This window comes from Ciconia boyciana, chromosome 21 (assembly GCF_034638445.1).
Source record: "Ciconia boyciana chromosome 21, ASM3463844v1, whole genome shotgun sequence".
Lineage (NCBI taxonomy): Eukaryota > Metazoa > Chordata > Aves > Ciconiiformes > Ciconiidae > Ciconia > Ciconia boyciana.
The window spans coordinates 3,061,923-3,083,919 of NC_132954.1; the positions used below are offsets into that span (position 1 = coordinate 3,061,923).

A 21,997-nucleotide genomic window follows, 5' to 3' on the forward strand; every position below is an offset into this window, starting at 1 on the left:
ATCGTGGTTGGAAATCCAGCTGCTGGCATTGCAAATACATGGTATTAATTTTTTAGGGGGGTGATGGTGAGGTTTTTTTAGGGGGGAGGGTGGCTGCTAAAGCTGAAATGTTCCCGAGAGCCTCTGCTGGGGTTTGGTGTGATTTAGGCATCTGATGTGACGCCTGAAACGATAAAAATAAGTCCCCAAAAATGGCATTTAGGGATCTGCAAGAGGGACGTCGCTGTTCATCAGTGGCAATGAGGAACGAGGAGTGCAGCCAGGGAGGGGGGTCCCCAGGAGGGGGGATGCTATGGGGGGACCCCTGAGCACCCCAGGGGGGTGGGGGTGGGGGCCCCCATCCCTGCCTGCATTTGGGGAAGGAGAAGCCCATCAGTATCCGGTGTATCGGGAAGGGGGCACCCCGCAAGCCCCTGCCATATAGGGGACCCCATAAGCACCCTGGCACATAGGGGACCCCCCCCCTTCCACCACTGGCATGCGGGGAAGGGGGACCCCCACAAGACCCCCGACCCATCAGAAGGCGGACCCCAGCAACGCCCCGTGTATGGGGAGGGGGGGGACCCCATAAGCCCCCAGACCCACGGGGAAGGAGGTCCCCACCCACGCCCTGCATATCGGGCAAGGGGGGACCCCACAAGCCCCCTGACAAACGGGGGACCCCCACCAGTGCCCTGCATACGGGGAAAGGGGGGACCGATATGTCCTCTCCATACGGGGAAGGGGGACCCCGTCCTGCCCTGCGGATGGGGGAGGTGGGCCCCACCAGCCCGCTGTCACAGAGAGAACTCCCGCCAGCGACGCGGCCCCTTTAAGAGCCGCGAGGCCAGGCCGGGAGGCGTGGCCTTCCGTGACGTCTCCCGCCCTTATCGCTCCCCCTCCCCTCCCCGCGCGGCGCCGTGACGTTGCGCCGCCGCTTCGCCCCGCCCCCGGCGCGCGCCCTCCGCCGCCGTTGCAGCCCCGCCCCCGCGGGCCGCCCCCTGCCCCCCCGGCCCCGCCGGGCGCCATGCCGCGGGTCTACATCGGCCGCCTCAGCTACCAGGCGCGGGAGCGGGACGTGGAGCGGTTCTTCAAGGGCTACGGCAAGATCCTGGAGGTGGATCTCAAGAACGGGTGAGCGCGGCCCGGCCCGGCCCCTCCTGCCGCCCGCCGGCGGAGCGCGGACCGGCCCGGCCCCGGGCGGCGGCCGTGAGAGGCGGGCAGGACGCCTGGGTGCCCCCGGGGCGGGGGGGGTGGGGCGGGCAGGGCGCCTGGGTCCCCGCCGGGCCCCCGAGGCCCCGGGGGAGGGAGGAGGCCTGGGTCTCTGTGGCAATGGGGGGAGGACGCCCGGGCCCCCCCGGGGGGAGCGGGGGAGGACGCCTGGGTTCCCATGGCAACGGGGGCGGGACGCCGGGCCTCTGTGGCGGGAGGGGGCAGGACGCCGGGGTTCCCATGGCAACGGGGGGCAGGACGCCGGGGTCCCCGCTGCAGCTACTGGGGTGGGGGGGGCAGGTGCCCCATGTCCTGCACCCGGCGTGGGGAGGGGGTGTCCCCGGGGGGTTCCCCCGCGCCCCCAGGCCCCTCCGCGCCCCTGGACGAGCACCCGAGGGTCAGCCAGGCCGCACCCCAGGGCAACGCCCCCAAAACCCCCCCGGGGGGGGGGCAGAGACCCCCCCTCTGCAGGCCCCCTTGCAGCAGCAGCGGTCTGTTCCCGGAGCCCCCGGGCTGCCGGCGCCCCGGGGCGGGAGGAGGCATCAGCCGGTGGGGGGTCCTGCGCCCCGAAGCCCCGCCGAAGCCCGGCCGTGGCCGGCCCCTCGCTGCGTCTGGAGGGTTTGGGTCCTGCTCCACCAGGACTTGCCCAAGACGCTCAAGTGTGGATTTTTCAAGAGAAAACCAGTTGCGATTTTTGGTGTTTTTTTCCCCAACGCTTAAAGCCGCCAGCCCCATGAGTGTTGGTGTCTTTACAAGAAACCCAACTTGAAGCCTTGCTTAGGAAGACCAAGTGGCATACGGATTTTATTGTTGCTAGCCAGGAGAGCCAATTATTATTTTTGCTGTAGAGGTTGAGATGAGGAATCTCTTGTAAAAGTTAGTCCTTGAGCATTTAAAAAAAAAAAAAGACTCATTAAGTTTAAACACTGGTTGCAGTGGTAGGTGGACATATAACAGGTTTATAAGATGAATAAAAGCCTTTATTAAAACAAACAAGTGTGCACGTGTCAGTGTTTTCCCCAACACAGCTTCAGGCGATGTTGAAGATTGCCCATACCTGAAATATTTGAGCGCTCTGTTTCCCAGTCCCACTGTGTATCCCTGAAAATGTTTTTCTGGGGGGGGTCAGTTTTCCTGTTGCTCTTTAAAGCCTCCAAATGAAATATTTCTGTTTCATAAACACATGTTGGAAAAAACCCCAAACTTTCTTGGCAGACGTAGAACTCCCAAGTTACATGGCTAATGGACCTGTCTTCTTGCTTTATTGAAAAATACCTACCAAGGACCAGCCCTGCGATCCCAGCTCGGCATCTAGGAATCGTCTGCGGGGAGGTGGTGTGGGTGCAGGAGTCGCCTTACGGGTGTGCTTGAGTGGCCCAAACTTGCGGCATCTTAAGCGTGAACGGTAACGGGTATAGAGGGGAGGAGGGCGCAGCCTGCCTGGATCTAAAATTCAGGCGCTCTGTACACGATACGCTTTATTCCAGAGGTAAAGTCACTTTTGTAACTTCACCTGGGGGAGACCGAGTTCAAAAGTTGCAGATAACAGAAGGAATACGGGGAAACTTAAGGTCATGTAATGGGGTTGTCATTCACCTTGCTGTTTTGCCGCTTCTGTGGCGCATCGCTTCAGCTGTGGGTTAGATAGAGCTCAGTCTGTATTTCTGGGATTAACTCAACAGTTTAATTCCTTTTTTAGTTGTGTATTCTGAAGTTCTTTCAACAGGTTGCTGTTGGGTTGTAGTTAAATGCCAGTTTGACAAAAAATTTGACTTGAGCTATCAGATTTTGTGTCTCTCTGCTTGGGGATAGCTCGGTGCTGCACTTCTGCCAGGGTACTCTGCGGTTTGCTTTGTTCGCCCTCTGATCCTTTCTCCACGATTTATTTTTAGTAATGCTTAGCAAACGATTAAAAATTACCACACGGTGTTTGACTTGAGAGATTCTTTCAGTTTCTTCTGGAAATTTGTGGGCTATTTTCGGTGCTCAGCCAGCAGGAGATTAGCCGTTTGGTATTTTAGCAGTTAAGCTGAAATGCTTGAGCAAGAGGATGAAACTGCAATGTGATACAGTGGAGTCCTAAAAGCTTAGCTGGGTCTCGCTTGCTGCTAATTGTAATTTAAGCTTGCAATTCAACGGCTTAAAGCAATGTACCTGAGAGAAGGATGGGAAAATAAAAATCCACTTTCTATAGGATTTTCCGTTCCAAGTTGCAATTTCTAATTGTATGCTCATAGTTTTCATATTTTTTTTCCCTACTCAGAACTGCATTGACAACCGGAGCTGTGCGTGGCAGTAGTCTATGTATTATGTGACCAGAAAACTGGACTTTTCAGCCCGCTCTTTTATCTTCTAAAAACACGCTAAATGCTAGTTGTAATAACTCTTAAGAGCTGCAAGCTTTCATTGATGGAGAGACCAATTTGCAATCTTGCTGGCTTAAAAAAAATAGTTCTACCTGTGTAGTTATCTGCCCTGCATGACCCTGCCCGGCTTTCGAGAATTCACGGCTTCATCCTCAAAAATATCTGCAAGACAGAGGGATGTAACTTCTCCAACAGGTTGAGGAACGCAGATCAAAACTAAAAGCTCCAAACTTCAGTTCTTTCCTCTAGCTAGGTTCAAAGTCTGTATTTGTCTCCCAAAGAGAAGTGATTCGATTTCCCTGCACCATCCCCGCCAAAATATTTAATGGCCATTAACTTAAATTAGAGCAATTAGTGTTAAAAAAAAGACCAAATTGGTGTCACAACATAATGATACCCAGTACACCTAGATGTCGGTGAGGTGACCTGCTAATGAATTGGTTTTTAATTACTGTGGATTTGTGGAATTTTTTTTTTCCTTTGCTAATGTTAGGGTGAATAAAGTGAGATTTTAATTTCTTTTTGCTTTAAGGTGTTCAGTTGTGCTAGAAGACCAGAGATTGCCAGCGATATTTGCCATCAGTGCAGAAACTTAAAAGAATCCCTACCAAATCTTACATTTAAGTAGTTTAAGTATTGAAATTCAGATATCTTTTGAGGGTGTAACTTCAGTGACCTCACTTAAATGAGCGTTTTGTTTCAAGCGGCCTGAAGGTGCTTTTCCTTGATAACGCCCTGCTCCTGGCGGTAGCCTGGTCCAGCAGGAGGACTGGCAGGCAGAGCTGCTGCCTGCGTCTCTGCCGTTCCCCTTCCTGGCGACGGTGCGGGCGAGCGTACAGCTCGAGCGGGCAGCCTCGAATGGACCACGAGCTGTCTACAAGTTAACTTTCAGGAGTGTTTTTTAGGGCTGGACGCATTGCGTTCTTTATTCCAAACGAAGCTGAAGCCAGGAATCAGTTTTTCATGTGTTTCCTTCTCTGCGGCTGCTCATGTCGATGCCTGCTTGCCCCGACCTCGCTGGTCCGGAGGTGGTGGAGGAGCGATGAAGTGCAGTGAGCTCGTTTTGAGCGTACCTGTCCATACAAAGCAATCGTGTAATATGAAATTCGGAAAGCTGCCAAGCCGTCAGCTTGCTTTGTTGAGAGGAGAGCGGGGCGAGAGTTGAGCAGGTCTCTCTTTGTTGGGAACCTGCAAAGCAGCTGCTGAATCGACCCCGCAGCCGCAGGTCAAGCTCAGACGGATTGCCGCCCATCTAAACTTCATGGATTTCTCGCCGGTGTTGGCAAAGGGCAGAGACGGCAGCTTTGAGGTCCTTCTCGGCGCATGGGACTTGTGCTTTTGGGCTCCAGCAGCAGCTGTTGATGAGTAGTGGGAAAAAAACCTGGCACCTGGGGAATGCCATAGCGGTGGGGGCTTCGTGCTGGTCCTGGTGGGCTGGCGTGGAGAGGGGGTGCGGAGCCGGCTGGGAGGGTCCAGCAGGCTTCGAAAGCGATGCAGGTGGGGGAGCAGCTGAAAGGAGGAGGAAGATCAGGGTCTGCCTCTTATTTCAGGTAGTAGGCAATGTTAGAAAAATCCCATTTTTCCTTTCACTTTGGATTTCAAAAACAAACCCCACCTTTTAGGAGGTTCCGTCTACTGCAATTGCTTGGGATAAGGACATAACCCTGTAGCTTTTTCCTTTTTTGATACATGAACAGAAAATGGTGTAGCTTCCCATTAGCCGAAGTAAATTGCATTGACATTTTTAGTAAGTAGTTTTATGCCACATATGAAGTAGTAATAGTAGACTTTTAAAAGAAGATTTACTTGCACCGCTGTCATATCACAGCAGGTTCAGATTGCTGTAGTTAAGGCTGTGTCAGCAGTTGCGGCTTTCTGTGGTGTAAAACTGTGCTTCTGAAGAGTTTTGATTCATGTTTTTAGATTATACGGTGCAATGTTACACATATTTAACAGGTGGATCAGTATGACTTTCATTTATGAGTGAAGTGGGGTATGATTTTTAGTATTCCTTAAAAGCAAGTAATCTCGAGGTTTGTATGAGCTTGCTTGTTTGTCTCAAAGAAAGAACTGCTGGAGGTACTGTGTTTTGCCTGCTGTGCGGTACGGGTGACCGAGGGCCCCCGAGCAACTTCTGGGTGCATTTCTGGGAAGAACAAGTTCAATACTGTGCTCTGATTGAATCCAGATATTCCTCCGTTATTCTAGCTTCAGATGTCTGTGCATTTATTGTCTGGTGCACAATTGTCTAGTGCTGGTGCGTACTAGGCACTTCACCTTGTAAGTAATTGCTTTTAGGGTGAGATCTCATTTAAACGTTTGAGCTCGCTTGCTCTATTTTTGGAATTGAAGGGAAGAAAGTTGCAATTTGAATCGTTTTATAATGACTGTGATTGTTTCAGTTGTTAAATCAATCACGCTTGTTTCTTCCATGAAACTACAGCACTTGTATGCGAAAGCAGCCACCGTATTTGTGGTGTTTCGCGTCATTCTTAAGCATTTCGTTACTACAGGTACCATTACACAGCAAAGCTGTGGCCGTGGTTGGGGCAGGTAGCGAGAAAGCTTAAAAATGAAGTGACCTGAAAGAGGAGGCCAGGATTTTTGTATCAGGGGTTTGCTCTTCTGGATTATTTAAAACACCAGCACTCACAAAAAATTTCCCGCTGTGGCTCGCTAAGACCCGAGTTCAGGATTACGGGTTTGCCTGCAGCAGCCGGAGAGGTTGCAGCCGAGAAGAGGCTCCCAGTTGTGCACAGGGCTGCAGCATCCTCGGCTGCTGCCTGGGGGACTCCGGAGCCTGGATCTGGCCTTGGCAGGGAACTGAAGGAGAAGTGATTTCAGCTGCAGGTGGACTCTAAACTCCGATAAACAGCACTCTGATGCTTTTTGTCCTCTCCCTCTGACCCGTTGGGATAATGGGTATCTACACGATGTTGGTTTTTAAATAGGTGTTTCACTCTTGTCAGGTTAGAAATTGGCAGGCTCGAGTTTTGCTTCAGTGCTGCTGTGAGTTTGCTCTGCAACCGTAAGCAAGACACCGGCTTGTCCCTGGGCACCAGCTGTAAGAAATTCCTTAAAAACCCTACGCTCGGCCTTTTGGCATCTCTAGCCAGCAGGGATTAGGCACTTGCAGCAGCCTGACGTTGGCACTGATGCCTGTGGCACCTCTGAAGGTTAAACTGAAAACGCTGGCTTTAACTTTTCAGGCAAGCAGTGGTCTGCAAGCTTTTGTCTCTGTATTGTGTTCATTTTTGGTAATAGGAAGCCGATGCCACGATGTTGATTTGAAGGGTGAAATTAAGCATTATATATTTTTGCCACTTGTATCCTTCCTCTTGCGCTTGATCTGCCCTCCACTTCCAAGTCTTGAGCAAGGGCAACGCAGCAGATGTTTTCAAACACAAAACTTTGTTCTTCTCTGGACCTGCACGCTGTGCTGCCTGTGCAAGGCCTCTTGGCCGCAGGTGGACTCTCAGTTTGCCCAGGGAATTTCTTCCTGGTGACTCTTGCTGCCTTTTCTCAAGTCCCTTAAAAAGGTTGGGACTCACCATGCTCTCTTAAATGCTAGGATATTGGAAATATAGCGGGCATAAAAGACTTTCTCAGCAGTACGTGGGAAGCTGCAAGTATCTCAGCAGGTGGAAGATCTGTCCTCTTGCATGAGCACGTTGCTTTTCTTACCCAAACCATCAGTACTGTCCACAGTCAAGAGTAAAATGAGTCTGATTAGAACACAATCCCTTTTCCTAACCTGCCTTTGTATTTTATTTCTTGTTGGACCTTCATGCAGGGTGTACAGACCGCTTGTGTTTACAGAGGTGAATGAATATTTCCATTTGAAGTGTAGGAATTAAGGTAGCTTCCTAACGGGACGAGGAATGAACCCAGGGCCCTTCAAAAAGCAGGATAAATCCTCATCCATGGAACATATATAGTGCAATATCTGTCAAATGCCATTTCAGCCTCACTGCTGTTGAGCAAATTTGTTGAATAAAGCAGCATAGCACCACGTCTGGTGGGTTTGTGGGGGTAGCGCTCGTGGCCTTGAACCCTTAGGTGGCCTTCGGGAGGTTGCGACCGATGTTCATCTGAAGGACAGCATGCAGAGAGGCACGCTCTTCGGGCTCCGCAGAAACCTGCTCTGGGATGTGAGTTGGTTCTGAGCACGGGTACCTCGCGTTCAGTTCTTTCCGAGTGATTCTTTTTCTCTCCCTCTCTCTAGGTACGGCTTTGTGGAGTTTGATGATCTGCGAGATGCAGATGATGCTGTTTATGAGCTAAATGGTAAAGATCTTTGTGGGGAGAGAGTGATCGTTGAGCATGCCAGAGGCCCACGTCGTGACAGCAGTTACGGTTCTGGACGCAGTAAGCACTAACATGCATTTGTATCCGTGACTTATTTTAAATAAAACATGTTTTGCTCATTTTTTAAAAAAAGTAATTTTAAAAGCAAATGATATGAAGTTGTGAATAGTGTTCTGTAACTGTAAATGTAACTGTCGATCTGAATATTTATTAACTTGTTTGCTGTATTAAACGATTTTAATTGATAAATTAATAAACAGTTTCTTGTACCATTTTTATTATTATCATTTCGTTTAACTATTTGAATGGTTTATTTGCAATGTGATGTTTAACATAGACTTAACAAAGACCTCAATGTTTTAATTAAAAGAGTCCTTTGAGGCTAAGATGACTGCCCGTTCCATTTGCTGACCTTGGGTTACCTTTCCATGAGTGGCTCTTTGACCTTTGTGGCCCTTGGCTGACCAAAAAAAGGAAGCCATGTGACGACCGCAACCTTTTCCCATTAGACCTGGGTGGTGAGGACCCCAAGGGTTAGAGACAGATGAGATTAATCTGAAATAGGTGCCTGAAAAGCTTTATTCATGTCAGATATTCAGAAAACCTTTAAGCAATGTAAGTAACATTAGTAAACTGGCTTAATTCGGTTTCTTCTTTCAAACTGTTTTAAAAATAACTTACATTTAATTGCATGTTAACTGTAGCGTAATTATAATGATGTGCGTTGTTTTAATTATGTGCTCGTAGTAAATTTTTTTTAATGCTTTGGATCTTTGTAACGTTTTATACAAGGGGGATTGAATTTAGACTAGCGGGCGGGTGAATTTTTAATGTATTTGCGATCATACGGGGCAGAACAGTTTTCGGCCGGGATGTAGAGCGAGCGCTCCATTTCCCTAGTTGAAGTACTGCTGTCTGCTTGTCACCTCCTAAAGGTGGATATGGTTATAGAAGAAGCGGAAGAGATAAGTACGGTCCTCCTACCCGTACAGAATACAGATTGATTGTGGAAAATTTGTCAAGCCGCTGCAGTTGGCAAGATCTTAAGGTATGGGGCCCCTTTCTTTACCCTCTCTCTATTAAAGAGCACAAAGGGTAAAAAAGTTAGCTTCCATTTCAACAAGGAAAAGTGGTATAGACCTGTGTTCTTGACTCCAACTTGTTAATAAGTCTGCGTGCTCGTGTGCATACAAGTAGATTTTGGAAGTAATACACACATTAAGTCAATATGGAAGCGTATTTGCATATATGAAATCATTAATGCAACGTTGGGAGTTGCACCTGCAGACTTGGTGTCACTGAGGGAATAACTTTTTTCCTTGACGCAAAGCAACATCACGTACAGATGTGTTTTATCTTATCTTTAAGCCCTGTCAAAACAGACTTTAATCATGCCGGTGGTAGGATTCACTAGAGATGGAGGAGTTCGCCCTTGTCACTTTGGATTTTACTCATCAACTTGTAAGGTGCTAGAGCTATTTGGAAACGATAGCATCGTTCTTGCACAGTCTCTCTTAAGAACTTCCACACCATGTAAAGCTGTTTTAAAGAGAGTTTCAGGGAAAGGATGCTTCCAGAATGAGCAATCATGCAAAACCCCTGCCAAAAGCTAATATTTTCTCAAAGTCCGAAGGAGTGGAAAGTGATTCTCGGCAGTGGAAGCATTGGGTAACGCTGTGTAGCCCACAGTACCTCCGAGTACGCTGGAGGTGAAGCGTTGACTCGGGATTATCTACATTGTGGATGGGGGGCAGGACAGGGAGCAGAATTTCAACAGTAGGTGCAAAAAGATAGTGTTTCCTTATCAAACTTAGCAGCAATGGTTAAAAAGACTTGTTCTTACAGGAGCGCTTTCTTTTATGGTTCTCTTTTAAGGATGTGTAAAATTTGTTCTAAACAAACTTTGACGTAGTAGAAACTGGTCTGTAATTGAATATGTAACACTAGTTCAGGTACGTACTGAGATTCTTCAAATGTCTCTTGTTGTTAACGCTTCACACCATCAATAAGCTTGTCTTTGCTTCTGGTATTAAAAATTGTAAGTAGAGCATGGCATGATTAATCCTCTACTGGATGCATTGCTTTTTTTGAAGAGCTTTCGTTTCAGTGTACTTAAGATGGGAGTAGCTGGGTTGAAAACAGACCCAACCGGAGTTCTGTGCCCCGTTTCCATTGCGGCCACAGTCCGCAGTGGCTGAAAGGTGGCCCTGTCTGACGGCTTGCTGAAAGCAGGGCAGAGTGGCCCTCCCTGATAAACGGCCTGCTCGGTCATTGAAACAGAGAAGCCAGGAAGCATGGAGTGGGAAAACGAATTGAGCTTTTACTTGTGCGGGGGTTTCTTCCAGCAGAATGAGCTGTGTACCTAGGTGGAGGACAAAGGGAAATCTGCTTGCCCATAGTCTTCTTGCCTCTTCATATTCGACCTTTAAGTTTATCACCTTTCCCAAGTTACCTTTGAAAACGTGATTTAGAGAGCAAGCATTTTATTTCTTTAAATCGCTTTTGTAATTTGAAACTTACCATAGTCCAGAGCATATTTGACATTCGACTCAAGATGGGAGACCTTAAATTATCGTTTGGCTTAAAACTGTCAACGCCACCTTGGTTCTAATCACACCAGCTCTGAAATCGTAGCGTGTTATTTGGCTTGCTCAGAAACCTTGGCGTTAGCACTGCAAATGCTGTTTGGTTAAAACCCTTGCTGACATCCCTGTGAATAGAAGAGGCTAAGTGAGCATCGTTGCAGAAATGAACAGGATCAGCCTGGAAGCCTGACTCTGGATTCGAGGCAATGGTTATTCTGTCCTCTTCCTCTAGGATTATATGCGTCAGGCAGGGGAAGTGACATATGCAGATGCACACAAAGGAAGGAAAAATGAAGGTGTGATTGAGTTCAAATCCTATTCTGACATGAAAAGAGCCCTTGAAAAGCTGGACGGGACAGAAGTAAATGGCAGAAAGATTAGATTAGTGGAAGACAGACCTGGATCGAGACGGCGCCGCTCTTACTCCCGAAGCCGAAGCCATTCGAGGTATGTCTCTTTATAATGCTCAGGCCGAATCTAGCTGCAACTACATGAATATACAGCAGGTTCCAAAACACCTTGGAAGTGTTCAGAGTTCTCGATTAACCTAGTTTTTGAGAAGGTATTAGTTACCTGCAAGTAACCAAGGGAAATGAGGCCTCTGTTCGGAGGTGTCTTCCTTGGCGAAGGTGTGTATCTGCTAGCTGAACGCCCGCCAGCATGCGACTGCTCTTCCGCAATGACATCAAGTCCATAGTCCTTGCTGTCTTGCAGGAGAAGGCTGCCTGGCAGGTGGAGCTGTGCATACAGAATGAAACAGAAGGTGCTTTTAGCACTTCAGCTCTGAACATTGTGTTCTGCCATAAGCACCAGGACTAACAGTTCTTTCTCAGCTTGGAAACCCCCAGCCATTCCCTGTTTCTTAGAGATTTGCTGCTTTCGTTGTATGATCGAGAGAACTGCTTCAGCACGCAACACCAAGTATTTTCTCCTTTCCATTCTGGGGTAGAACTTGTTGTCGCAAGAAAACTCAGGCAAACTTCTGCTGTTCATAGAACAGCTTGCTTATGCAATCGAAGCCTGAAGTCGAAGCTTTATCCTAGTGTCTCACTATACTCAAACTCTGACTTGATTGGGAAAGGTATTCTCGCTTCCTTATCTTAAATAAGGTTGCATATTTTCTTGCAGATTAGCAGCCCTGCTCCCTTCCAGACATGGCAGCAGGGGGTGAGCAGTGGGGAGAAGGGTACTCTAAGTTTGTAACTTTACTGTGTAACGCTCTCACCGTTCGGCTGCCTGAAAGATGCTTTAATACTATGGGGTTTTACCCACAGAGGACCAGGGGATCACCAGCTCTCTGTGGGCATGTGCTAACGTTACACTGATTGATTTCTTGTTCCAGGTCTCGCTCTCGAAGCAGACATTCTCATAAGAGCAGGAGCCGCAGTGCCAGTAGTAGTCGCTCCAAGAGTAGATCAAGATCCAGGTATGTCTTTGTGTGGGAAGAAATGGGGGCTACCCACTGAAATGAGAAGAAGCATCCTAAATTTGCAGTAGGAACACTGTTTGTTTTTTCTTTTCCCTACCGTATCATGCACAGTATTTAAGTGCTAGTCAAATCCAAGCCTCGCTAAAGTGGAGCTGTCTGTTGCCTTTGCGCTTTCAGGTCTGTGTCCCGTTCCAGAAGCAAGAGCCGTAGTCGAAGCAAGAGTCGTAGCAGAGGCCAAAAAGAGAAAAGCAGGACTCCAAGTAAAGAGGATAAAAGTAGGAGCCGCAGCAGGAGTGCAGAGAAATCGCGAAACAAAAGTAAAGATAAATCTGAGGGCGCTCTCCATAACAGCGATGAGAAAGGAAAGAGCAGGAGCCGCAGCAAGGAGAAGAGTAGGAGCAGGAGTGGGAGTAAGGACAGGGGAGAGACGAGGGAGAGCATGAGGAGCAGGAGCAAGGAGAAGAGTAGAAGCAAAGACAGGGAGAAGAGCATTAGCAAGGCTAGAAGCAGGAGCAAGAGCAGGGATGAGAGCAGGAGCAGGAGCCACAGTAAGGATAAAAGGAAAAGTAGGAAGAGAAGCAGGGATGACAGCAGAAGTAGAAGCAGGAGCCGCAGCAAGAGTGAGAAAAGCAAGAGGCGCAGCAAGCGAGACAGCAAACCGAGTAGCAAGAAGAAAAGGAAGGACAGCCACGAGCGGTCCAGGTCAGCCTCCAAAGAAAAGGAGCATCTAAAATCAGATTCTGACAAAAAGGAGGCAAAAAGCGAGGGTGAGGAGGCAGCCACGCGTCAGGTGTCTCGCTCCAGGTCTAGGTCGATTTCCAAGTCAAAACCAAATGTCAAATCAGATTCTCGTTCCAGGTCTAAATCTGTTTCAAAGCCGAGGTCCCGGTCCAAGTCTAGATCTAGGTCTGCCTCTAGGTCACGCTCCCGATCGCGGTCAAGGTCTCGTTCCAGATCCTAACCTTGCTGCAACCACACTTGGAACGGTTGGAAAAGTCTTTTGTACATGTTCAGTAGTTGTAGCGCAAGTGATTGAAGTAGAAAACATGTCGATGCTGTATATTTTTAACAACCCTGATGGTATGTCTGTCATTGTGACCTGCAGTGCTCCCTCCCTGCAACGCTCTCTGGTGCAAGGCCGGTCAGCTCATTTTCTACCCTGTAGAAAGGTTCTCTTTAAATATAACTCTTCCTAGAGCACCAAAATTGCCCTGTTTTCCAGGACGAGCCTCGCAGAGAATGAGCACTGCACCTCGGTGGGTTTATGGGATTGCAGTGATGACTGATAGGTAGGTATGACAGCTTCAACAGTCTTTGCCCTTGAATTGATGCCCTTTGATGTATGCCATTTAGTGGAAGTGCTAAGTCTTAACTTTCATACTACTTTTGTTTCATATTTTTTGGACTTAAAAAGTTGTGAATAGCACAGTCAAAAGGAAAAAAAAAATAGGTACTTGCAGTAATCCGTAGGGAAAAGAAGTATAGTTCCATATTCTGGTATTGTGACAATATCCTTGTTTTATATTAAATTTTTTTATTTTATTTTTCCCTGTCTTGCAAAGTACAGTGATTCCTGTTTCCATGAAATTTGAATAAAGACTATTTTTGCTTGATGACACTTGGTGGTGGTTCCATGAAGTCGTGTTGTGATTGTCACCGTTTTATATCGATCGGTGTACGCTTGAATTTGCAGAAGAGTTACTCGCAGGGAATGGGTTCTTGGTTTAGAAAGCCACTTAATATTCAGTGTAGTCATGACACTCGAATACAATCCAGTTAAAATAACTCATTTCTCTAGAAACACTTACCGTGTTGTTTGGAGCTTTAACATTGCAATCAGGAGAAGAATACAGGAAAAGGAGCCAGGAGCAATAGGAAGGTGACAAGCCCGTCTTCCACTGTCTGAGCTTCGGCTGCCATCGTACAGGGAAGAAAATTTTTCACCCACTTAACTCGCTCGACTCGAGTCAACTGAAATCGTTGTCTGTCCCACAACGCTTTACGCGTTGTACAGCTGGTGCTGGAGGTAAGTGTGACTGGCACAGAAAAGGTGCTTTTCTGCTTCTTGCTTTATTCTGTAGATCATCGGTTCACTTGTTTCCTCTTTCACACCGTTGGCCTTTCTCACGGTGCCTTTGGGAAATGAAGGGGAAAGGAGCACGATGCTTTTACAGGTGTTTCTCTAGTCTAGCACACTCGGCAGGAGAACGCGAAGCCGTCCCAACTGTTTGCTTCTGGTTCTTTGATTTTATGATCCCTGATTGTGACCTCGGGCTTTCAGCCACGAGCCATGACTTTCTAAATAGGAAGGTGTTCGTCTGACCCAGGCGGGACGAGGACGTTACAGACTTCAGTAGCACGAACCAGCCTTTGCTCTGGGCATGACGCAGCAGCCCGTGTTTGTCTCAATGTCCCCCAAAAACGCGGGGGAGTTGAGGCTCGGGGATTTCCAGTCATGGATTGAGGGTTCAGTTCGTGTGTGGCCCTTTCCTGGAAGGGAGCTGCTGTACAGAAACCCCCTCTGCTCTGAATTCGCAGTGCCCAGGAGGGCTCTGCCATCTAACTGAAATTCCCTAGCCCTTGCTTTAGTCCGACTTCTCTAGTTACACCCAGAGCAATGTGGAGTTGAGGCTGGAGCCTCAGCTTGCCTCTTCCCAGCATATTTTTGGGGAGTTATTCCTCCTAATAAAACACCTGTGCTTGGAGGGAACCTTCATAAAACGAAAAAAAAAAGGGGCAGGATGTGCTTCGGAGGAGCTCTGGGCTTGGAAACACTGAGAGTGGTGGGGGCTGCTCTGCTGGCGTGTCCCCAGCATCCCCGTGGACGTGGGGAGGAAGGAAGGTGGCTTCCAGCAGGGGTTTTGTAGATGTTCCTGAATAATATCCCAATTTTAGACTTGGGCCATTAGCAAATTGCTCAAGCTGAACTTTCCCCAAGCTATTCTGTTGCAGGGGTAGCTTTGGATGAAGAACTGACGTCCCCAGCACCCTGCTCTGCCTGCCAGCAGTGTTCTGAAAAATAAAAGGCAAAACCTATTTTGTGAGTTCTTGCTTGGTCTGGAAAAAAAAGGTTAGTTATGGCTTTATCAAAAACTTTTCTTTAGCAAATTTCAAACTGCTAACAATACTTAACGACAGCAGTTCTCGCAGCTAGATGTTAACTTCATAGGTGCGAGTAATTCTGTATAATTTGATCATTTGAAACTTGTACAGCCATATTAAAAAGATGAAAGGGTGATAGATCATGAGTTGCTTTCAAGACAAAATATTTCCATAGAGTTTAAGAGGGGTCAGGGCTTGGTGAGTGGCTCAGACTTTATCAAATGTCATATTACTACAGCAGCATGAGAAAGCTCTGCGGAAGTGATATTTAATTTCTTTAGAAGGAAAAGCCTTTATCAGCTATATATATTTAGTGCTTTAACATCTTAGGTTCTCACAATAACATTTCTAATCCCTTTTGCTCCTTAATCTTAGTACAGAAGCAAACCAGGCTATGCGAGATGTTTGCTAATAGGGGATAATTAACTGAAAAATACCTTTAAGAAAATCTGCAAATGATAAAGTCTAGGCTGAGACTTTAAAAAGTGACTCTGGCTTTTGCTGTCTGGCTGCCAAGGCTGCTCCTGATGAAGTGAGCGTGGTTTGAGCGAGCCCTCTGGGAGGAACATTTCTTCCCTAAATGCCTGAAGACAGGCCTTTGGAGATGGAGGTATGTGGAAGACTTTTGGCTGAGGTGTAAATTTTCATTGTGTGCGGTGAGGGACGTTCCCTGCAACGGGACAAGTCCTCCGAGGTTGCATGCGTGAGCACCTTGGGCGGTGCCGAAGGGATAAGGCCGGCACCTGCCCTGCGGGGAGGTTTCTGGGCATGCAATGGGGCGTTAGCGTCAGGTTTTTGATACAATTAATTGTAAGTTCCCTGCTCTTGTTCCTGCCAGTTTCAAAGCAGGTGATTGATCGTTGCGAGCAAATTTTCAAGGGGTAGAAAAAGTAGGTTTTCATTAAAAAGGTGTTTGATAGTTGGGCGGCCCAAGATCTGTGCCTGTTTGCCCAAGTCTGCCTGCTTCTGTAGCAGGAGGAGCTTTTGGCTTATCCCTATGGGGGCAGCTCTTAACAAAATCACTTAAGTACTTAGAGATGCACCTAGAGCATCGATGTGGAAGCACTGTTCTCGGTTGCGGTATGAACTTGGTCACCTATCGGAGACAGGGTCTTCTGCGAAGCCCAGGGTTGCTTACCTGCACTCCAGGTTCCTGCTACCTCAAGAAACCTTGCTCCCAGGCTGTGATCCAGCTGGATTTGTTTTGAACACGAGTAACCCCAGTGGAGGGCTGGGACTCTTCTCATGCTTGACGTGTGTGTAAACGCTTGCTGCGATTTGGCTCTGCACCCTCCCGTGCTTTAGTTTACCCCTAAATGTGCCCAGATCTAAGCGGGGGCTGCAGTGGTGGAGCAACCCCAGCAGCAGCATTACCCCATCCCCAGGACAAGCTGTTTTCACAGCCTGCCGAGTCCTTTTTTTGGCTGGCTTGAGGCTGCCGCATCTCTGGTTGCTCCCATGAAGTTACAAACAAAGCCAGGAACCCGGCTGTGCCACCACACGCACGTGACGGCAGCTACAGCTTGCTCTGGGCACCCACTCAGAAAGGATGTGGTAGGAGCAACGAGGGGAGAGCGACTTCCTGAAGAGGAGATTTCATCAGCTGCAGCCAGGAAGGTGAAAAATTAAACCCTTGCACCGGCTCTGGGCTATGACCCGTCCTTGGCTGTCAAATACCCCAGTGTCTTCCTGCGGGAAGGTCCCAGTGCTGGCAGCAGGACCAGCAAGTGGCTTGTTTGGGGCTGGGTCCCCATGCATCCTGCTCTGGGGGGACCTGGTGATGCTCCCATGGGGTGGACGTGGTGGGGAGGGGATAGCTGTCCCAAAATGCGCTGAGCTGCTGAGCAAAGCAAGCTGCAACGCCCTCGCCCCGCTCCCTCTGCGCATCTCGGCTGGGGCTTTCTTCCTCTGCCGTAAAGGCAGGCAGCGAAGGCAGCCTTCAGCAAGGCAAGCTTTAAAGCAGGATTTAGCATGTAAAAGGGGTTGCAGAAGGTACGGAAGTTGGTATTAAAAAAAATAAAAGGCGTTATTTCCTCCACCTCCTGCCTCCGTGGGGTGGGCGACTCCAGTCGCCACCAAGTCCCTGTGGGTTCCCTGCAGCCCCTTGTCCCCTGTGCCCTGGTCTGGCCGGGGGCTGGGTGGGAATGGGCTCTTCCAAGGAATCAGCTGTGGTCCCCATCACGCCCAGTGCCCCCAGTTGGAGGCTGAGATGATGACAGTCGTTGCCTTCAGCCTCCGGGCCTACAGGTGCTGGTGGGCTCTGTGGGCAGGCCCGGGGGTCCTCAAACCTCTCCTGGTCCCTGTGTCTCCATCTTGGCTGTGATCCCAGCATCTCTGCTTCTTTTCCAGGACTGAGACCCCCCAAAACAGCCCCGCAGGCTGCTGACAGCTGAGGTGCTCCAGGTCCCATCCTGAGAGCACAGCGTTGCACCCACCACCCCTCCATCACCAACCCACCAGCGCGTTTGCCCCTTCCCTGCCCCGAGGGAGCTGCTTCGGGCTGCAAAGCCCTCGAGCACCGTGAGGTCTCGAGCCTGGGGGGGGTGGCACCTCCGCTCATCATCCCCAAATCCCCAGCGAGCAGTGTTTTAAAAAGGCAAAACAGCGGCACTGAAAATCAAAACCCTTTTTTCCCACCACCCCCAGCTCGGGGGGTGCTGCGGTTCGCGCAGAGCTGGCCTCCGTGGGAGAAAACGGCCCGCTGTAACCCAGGTGAGAGGAGCTGCTTTCCCCAGCATTTTGGGTGCGTTACGCTAAATTCTTATCTGAATTCGGCAGCTTCGGGAGGTGGCATCTGGCAGGATGGCGCTGGAAGGGAGCGCATCGGGAGTCTCTTGCTCTCTTTTATTCTTTCCTAATTCCACCCTTGCTCAATGTTTTGTCCAAGAGAAAAACGAAACTATTTGAGGCGTGTCTGGAAAGCAGGAAAAAATCGGAACACAGACATTTCCATGGCACCTTCTCCTTTTGCTGCATAATCCTGGGTGCCTCGGAGGGGCAGGGATGATGTGAAGCCTCAGCCTGCTGCCTGCACAGAGCGCGCCTCGGTTTCCCTACCTGTAGGATGGAAATACTGACTTGGGTCTGTCTGCTCTCGGGTGACGGGCATCATCACTTCCCCGCCGACCCGTTGCAGGAGCACTGCAATGCCTTACGACCCGATGTAGGGAAAGACCTAGGGAAGGGCGACCGCCCCGTGAGCGTGCTCATCCTCCTGGCAGGTACCACAATTTGCGGCCCAGCCCAGGTACCTTTTTGCACCAGATGCGTGGCCTGGGGTGTCGGAGCAGGAATTTCCAGGGTAAGGACATTTGGGGGCATCTTATTGCCAATAATTGGGCTGAAGCGTCGTAAGTGCCCCCCACGGCAGGGCGGTGATTGCACCAGGTCTCTGCAGCGGCGCGGGTCACCGTGCCCAGCACCCCTCTGCCACCAGCACTGCAACGGGCAGTGCTGGGCACGTGCCTGCTGTATAATTTAATGTTCATTTTTGTCTCAGGGGTGTCTGAACATCACTGAGTGAGTCTCCCCTGCTAATTTTGCATAAAAGTGTAGGTTTTGTATCGAAACCTTCGGCTCATGTGGCTCACCAGTGCTAAGTGTTTCCCAGCCTGGAGCTGCTGCAATCACGGTGCTGCACCACGGGCTGGTGAAACCGCAGGGATGTTAACTGGCAGCAGTTGTGAAGCCAGTGCAATAATGGTAATAATAATAATATAAAATAATAATAATATTGCATGGCCGGAGAGGAAGAATCAGTGGAACGTCTGCAATAGTTCTGCAGTATTTCAGAGCAATATTTCTGTTTGAATAATTAAACACAAGAGAGAAGCCAGCTTTAGGATGGAGATATCTACCCAGATGCACTCAAAAAGAGTCCTAAGATCTGATTTAGGGTTGGGAGACCCGTCTCAGCAGGGAAACGCAACCTGTACGTGAGCTCTGAGGAGAGAAAGGATAAATTTGTGTGGCAGGCACAGGGCGGGCTCTGTCCTGAAACAATCGGTCAAAGCAGTGAGATAAAAGGGTGAGCAGCCCCAAAACAGGGATCGCTCAACAAAACTTAAATTACTGCAATTAAAACCAAAATATGAGTCTAAATAAACATGGATAGTTTCGTTATAAATAACTCTCAGCTCCTCACCTTTCCCTGGACCTAGCAAGGAAACCTGGACCTAGCAAGTGCTTAAACACTGGCCAGGAGCATCTGCAGCATTAGGGCCGTAACTGGAACTTGCTGACGCAGATGAGGTGAGAAATGTGTTTGTTTTCTGACTAATTTTAAAGACGGGTATTTTATGTGCCTCACTCGAGGGGTTATGACGATGTGTATTTCAAATGGGCCATTTCAAATCTCATTTATTATTTTCCTGAAATCCCATTCCATTTAAGTCGTCACAGCTTGGGGCCCGCTCGTGCTCCTTCCTCACTTACTACGGCAAAAACAAAAAAACCCAAAGCGTCGTTAAAAAACCCTACTGCTGTTTTTTTTTTATTGTTTCAAAATTCAAATACAAAGGAAAATAACATTCTCAGATTAGAAGAAAAACAAGTTTAACAAATGCAGAGAAGAGGGGGAAATATTTTATCTTAATCAGCGGCGAGGGAGGCAGGGCAATGGAGCGGTCACAGCGTGCGGGGTGCCGGTGGTAACAGCGATTTACGTCTCCGTTTGATCCCTGTGAACGTGCCTTAATGCCCCAGGGGTGCGCCGAGGCGTCACCCCCGGCCAGCTCAGGGAGAGCAGCACCAGGCGTGGGGCTGTGCCCCCCGGGACCCACGCCTGCCCCGCTCCCAGTGCCCCCACGGCCCCACGCCTGCCCGTGGTCCTGTCCCAGTGCCTGCCTGTCCCAATGCAGGCTCCATCCCAGTTCATCCCCATCCCAGTGCCAGGGCTGTCCCAGTTCATCCCCAGCCCAGTGCCTGCCTGTCCCACTGCCAGCCCTGTCCCAGTTAATCCCTGTCCTACTTCATCCCCATCCCAGTGCCTGCCTGTCCCAGTGCCAGCCCTGTCCCAGTTAATCCCTGTCCCACTTCATCCCCATCCCAGTGCCAGCCTGTCCCAGTGCAGGCTCCATCCCAGTGCCAGCCCTGTCCCAGTGCCAGCCCTGTCCCAGTTCATCCCCGTACCAGTGCCTGCCTGCCCAGTGCCAGCCCTGTCCCAGTTAATCCCTGTCCCACTTCATCCCCATCCCAGTGCCAGCCCTGTCCCAGTTAATCCCTGTCCCACTTCATCCCCGTCCCAGTGCCAGCCTGTCCCAGTGCAGGCTCCATCCCAGTGCCAGCCTGTCCCAGTGCCAGCCTGTCCCAGTGCCAGCCTGTCCCAGTGCAGGCTCCATCCCAGTGCCAGCCCTGTCCCAGTGCCAGCCCTGTCCCAGTTCATCCCCGTACCAGTGCCTGCCTGCCCAGTGCCAGCCCTGTCCCAGTTAATCCCTGTCCCACTTCATCCCCGTCCCAGTGCCAGCCTGTCCCAGTGCAGGCTCCATCCCAGTGCCAGCCTGTCCCAGTGCCAGCCTGTCCCAGTGCCAGCCTGTCCCAGTGCAGGCTCCATCCCAGTGCCAGCCCTGTCCCAGTGCCAGCCCTGTCCCAGTTCATCCCCGTACCAGTGCCTGCCTGCCCAGTGCCAGCCCTGTCCCAGTTCATCCCTGCCTCAGTGCCCGCCCGTCCCAGTTCATCCCTGTCCCAATACCTCCCCGTCCCAGTGCCTGCCTGTCCCACTGCCCAGTCCCATCCCAGTGCCAGCCCCGTCCCGTCCCCGTCCCCATCCCAGTTCCCCGTCCCGCCCTGCCCCCAGCGCCGCCTCAGCCGGGGCCGGGACCGGCGAGGAGCAGGACCGCCGCGCATGCGCTCCGCCCTCCCGCGGGACGGCCGGAGCAGTAATTGTTACCGGAGTTAAAGAGAAAAAGACCCGGTACGCGGGAGAGGCTCCGGGCGGCCGGGCCGGGGTGAGTGGGAGCGGCGGGGGGGACGGCGGGAGCGCGGGAAGCCGCCGGCCGCCATCTTGTGGCGGGGGGCGGCGGGGCCGAGACGGGCCGGGCCGCTTCGCCGTGGCGGAGCCACGGCGAAGCGGCCCGGCCCGTCTCGGCCCCGGGGTCTGTGAGGGGAAATGGCGCCTCTGGGGCCAGGGGCAGCCCCGTCTCCCGTCCCAGCTCGGCCCCCGGCGAGAACGGGCCCCTCTCCGGGGGTCTCCTCCCCGCTGGGTGCTGAGGAAACCCCTCAGGGTTTCCGTCAGCGTAAAGCTCCCAGTTGGGTGGGGAAAGTGTATTTTAAACCACTCTAAAGGGGAAAGTCCACGCTAAAGCTCAGCTAAGGACGCGTTCAGAAGACGAGTTTAAGTTGCTCACAGGCTGTGGAGCGAAATTATAAACTATTTACAGTTTCTGGGTTGTTTTTTTTTTCCTGTTTCTAATGGGTCCACAAGAGGTGGTTGAGAAAATTGGGGTTATCCAGCCCTGGTCCCAGCCCTGGTGGAAACGTCTTGGGAGTGTGAAAACTCAAAAATATTAAAAAATATATAAATACAGTGCAATAGAAAGAGAACTTGGAGACTTACCCAAGACCAGAAAAATTTGAGTTTGAAAATAGAGGGTTTTTTACATGAGGGGAAAAAAACATCATCAAACTTTCTGACAGCAAATTCAAAGACTGGAACTAATGATATCAAGGTTTTATGAACAGAGAGAAGGCCAGTGCGAGATAAATAGAGGGATGAATATAACACTTTAAAAGTGTTGATCAGTGCTCTGGGTAAAGATCGGTATGGGACAATCTTAATGATGTTTGGTGTTCAGAAGAAAGGGATTAGGACAGTTTTATTGACGCTTGGTGCCACAAGGAATTGGATTAGATTTTTAATATGAAAACATTTACTCTAATTTATTCAAATATTGCCCAGATAAGTTTAAAAAAGAAACAAAAACATACGCACGTTGGTCTGTAATTGGGATTAAGGGATAAAGAGCTCTGATCTTTGGTGCCAGATTGTGTAAGACCTCTCTGGTTCGTGTCTTCTTATC

The 21,997-nt window shown here is 50.0% G+C and overlaps 2 protein-coding genes across 5 annotated transcripts in view; both read left to right on the top strand.

Annotated features, from left to right (window-relative positions):
• The first annotated feature begins 922 nt into the window (after positions 1-922).
• SRSF4 (serine and arginine rich splicing factor 4) lies at positions 923-13,492 on the top strand. 2 transcript variants are annotated; one of them, XM_072885312.1, is made up of 6 exons: positions 923-1,113; positions 7,783-7,925; positions 8,801-8,913; positions 10,683-10,897; positions 11,793-11,876; positions 12,057-13,492. In XM_072885312.1, exons 1-6 carry the CDS (start codon positions 1,007-1,009, stop codon positions 12,838-12,840), a joined length of 1,446 nt encoding a protein of 481 aa, XP_072741413.1. In that variant the 5' UTR covers positions 923-1,006; the 3' UTR covers positions 12,841-13,492. The 2 variants fall into 2 exon arrangements, with proteins under 2 accessions (XP_072741413.1, XP_072741415.1); XM_072885314.1 differs by lacking the exons at positions 923-1,113; positions 7,783-7,925 and adding an exon at positions 7,966-8,480.
• Positions 13,493-20,785: 7,293 nt separating this feature from the next.
• The window catches only part of LOC140662050 (lethal(3)malignant brain tumor-like protein 3), a 52,402-nt gene continuing 51,190 nt past the window's right edge, over positions 20,786-21,997 (top strand). Inside the window, exon 1 of one of the 3 annotated variants that reach the window (XM_072885067.1) lies at positions 20,786-20,892. The gene's annotated coding sequence lies outside the window, so the exon portion shown is untranslated. Of the gene's footprint in view, positions 20,927-21,997 lie in introns of all 3 variants that reach the window. The other 2 variants (XM_072885065.1, XM_072885066.1) reach the window with 2 other exon arrangements.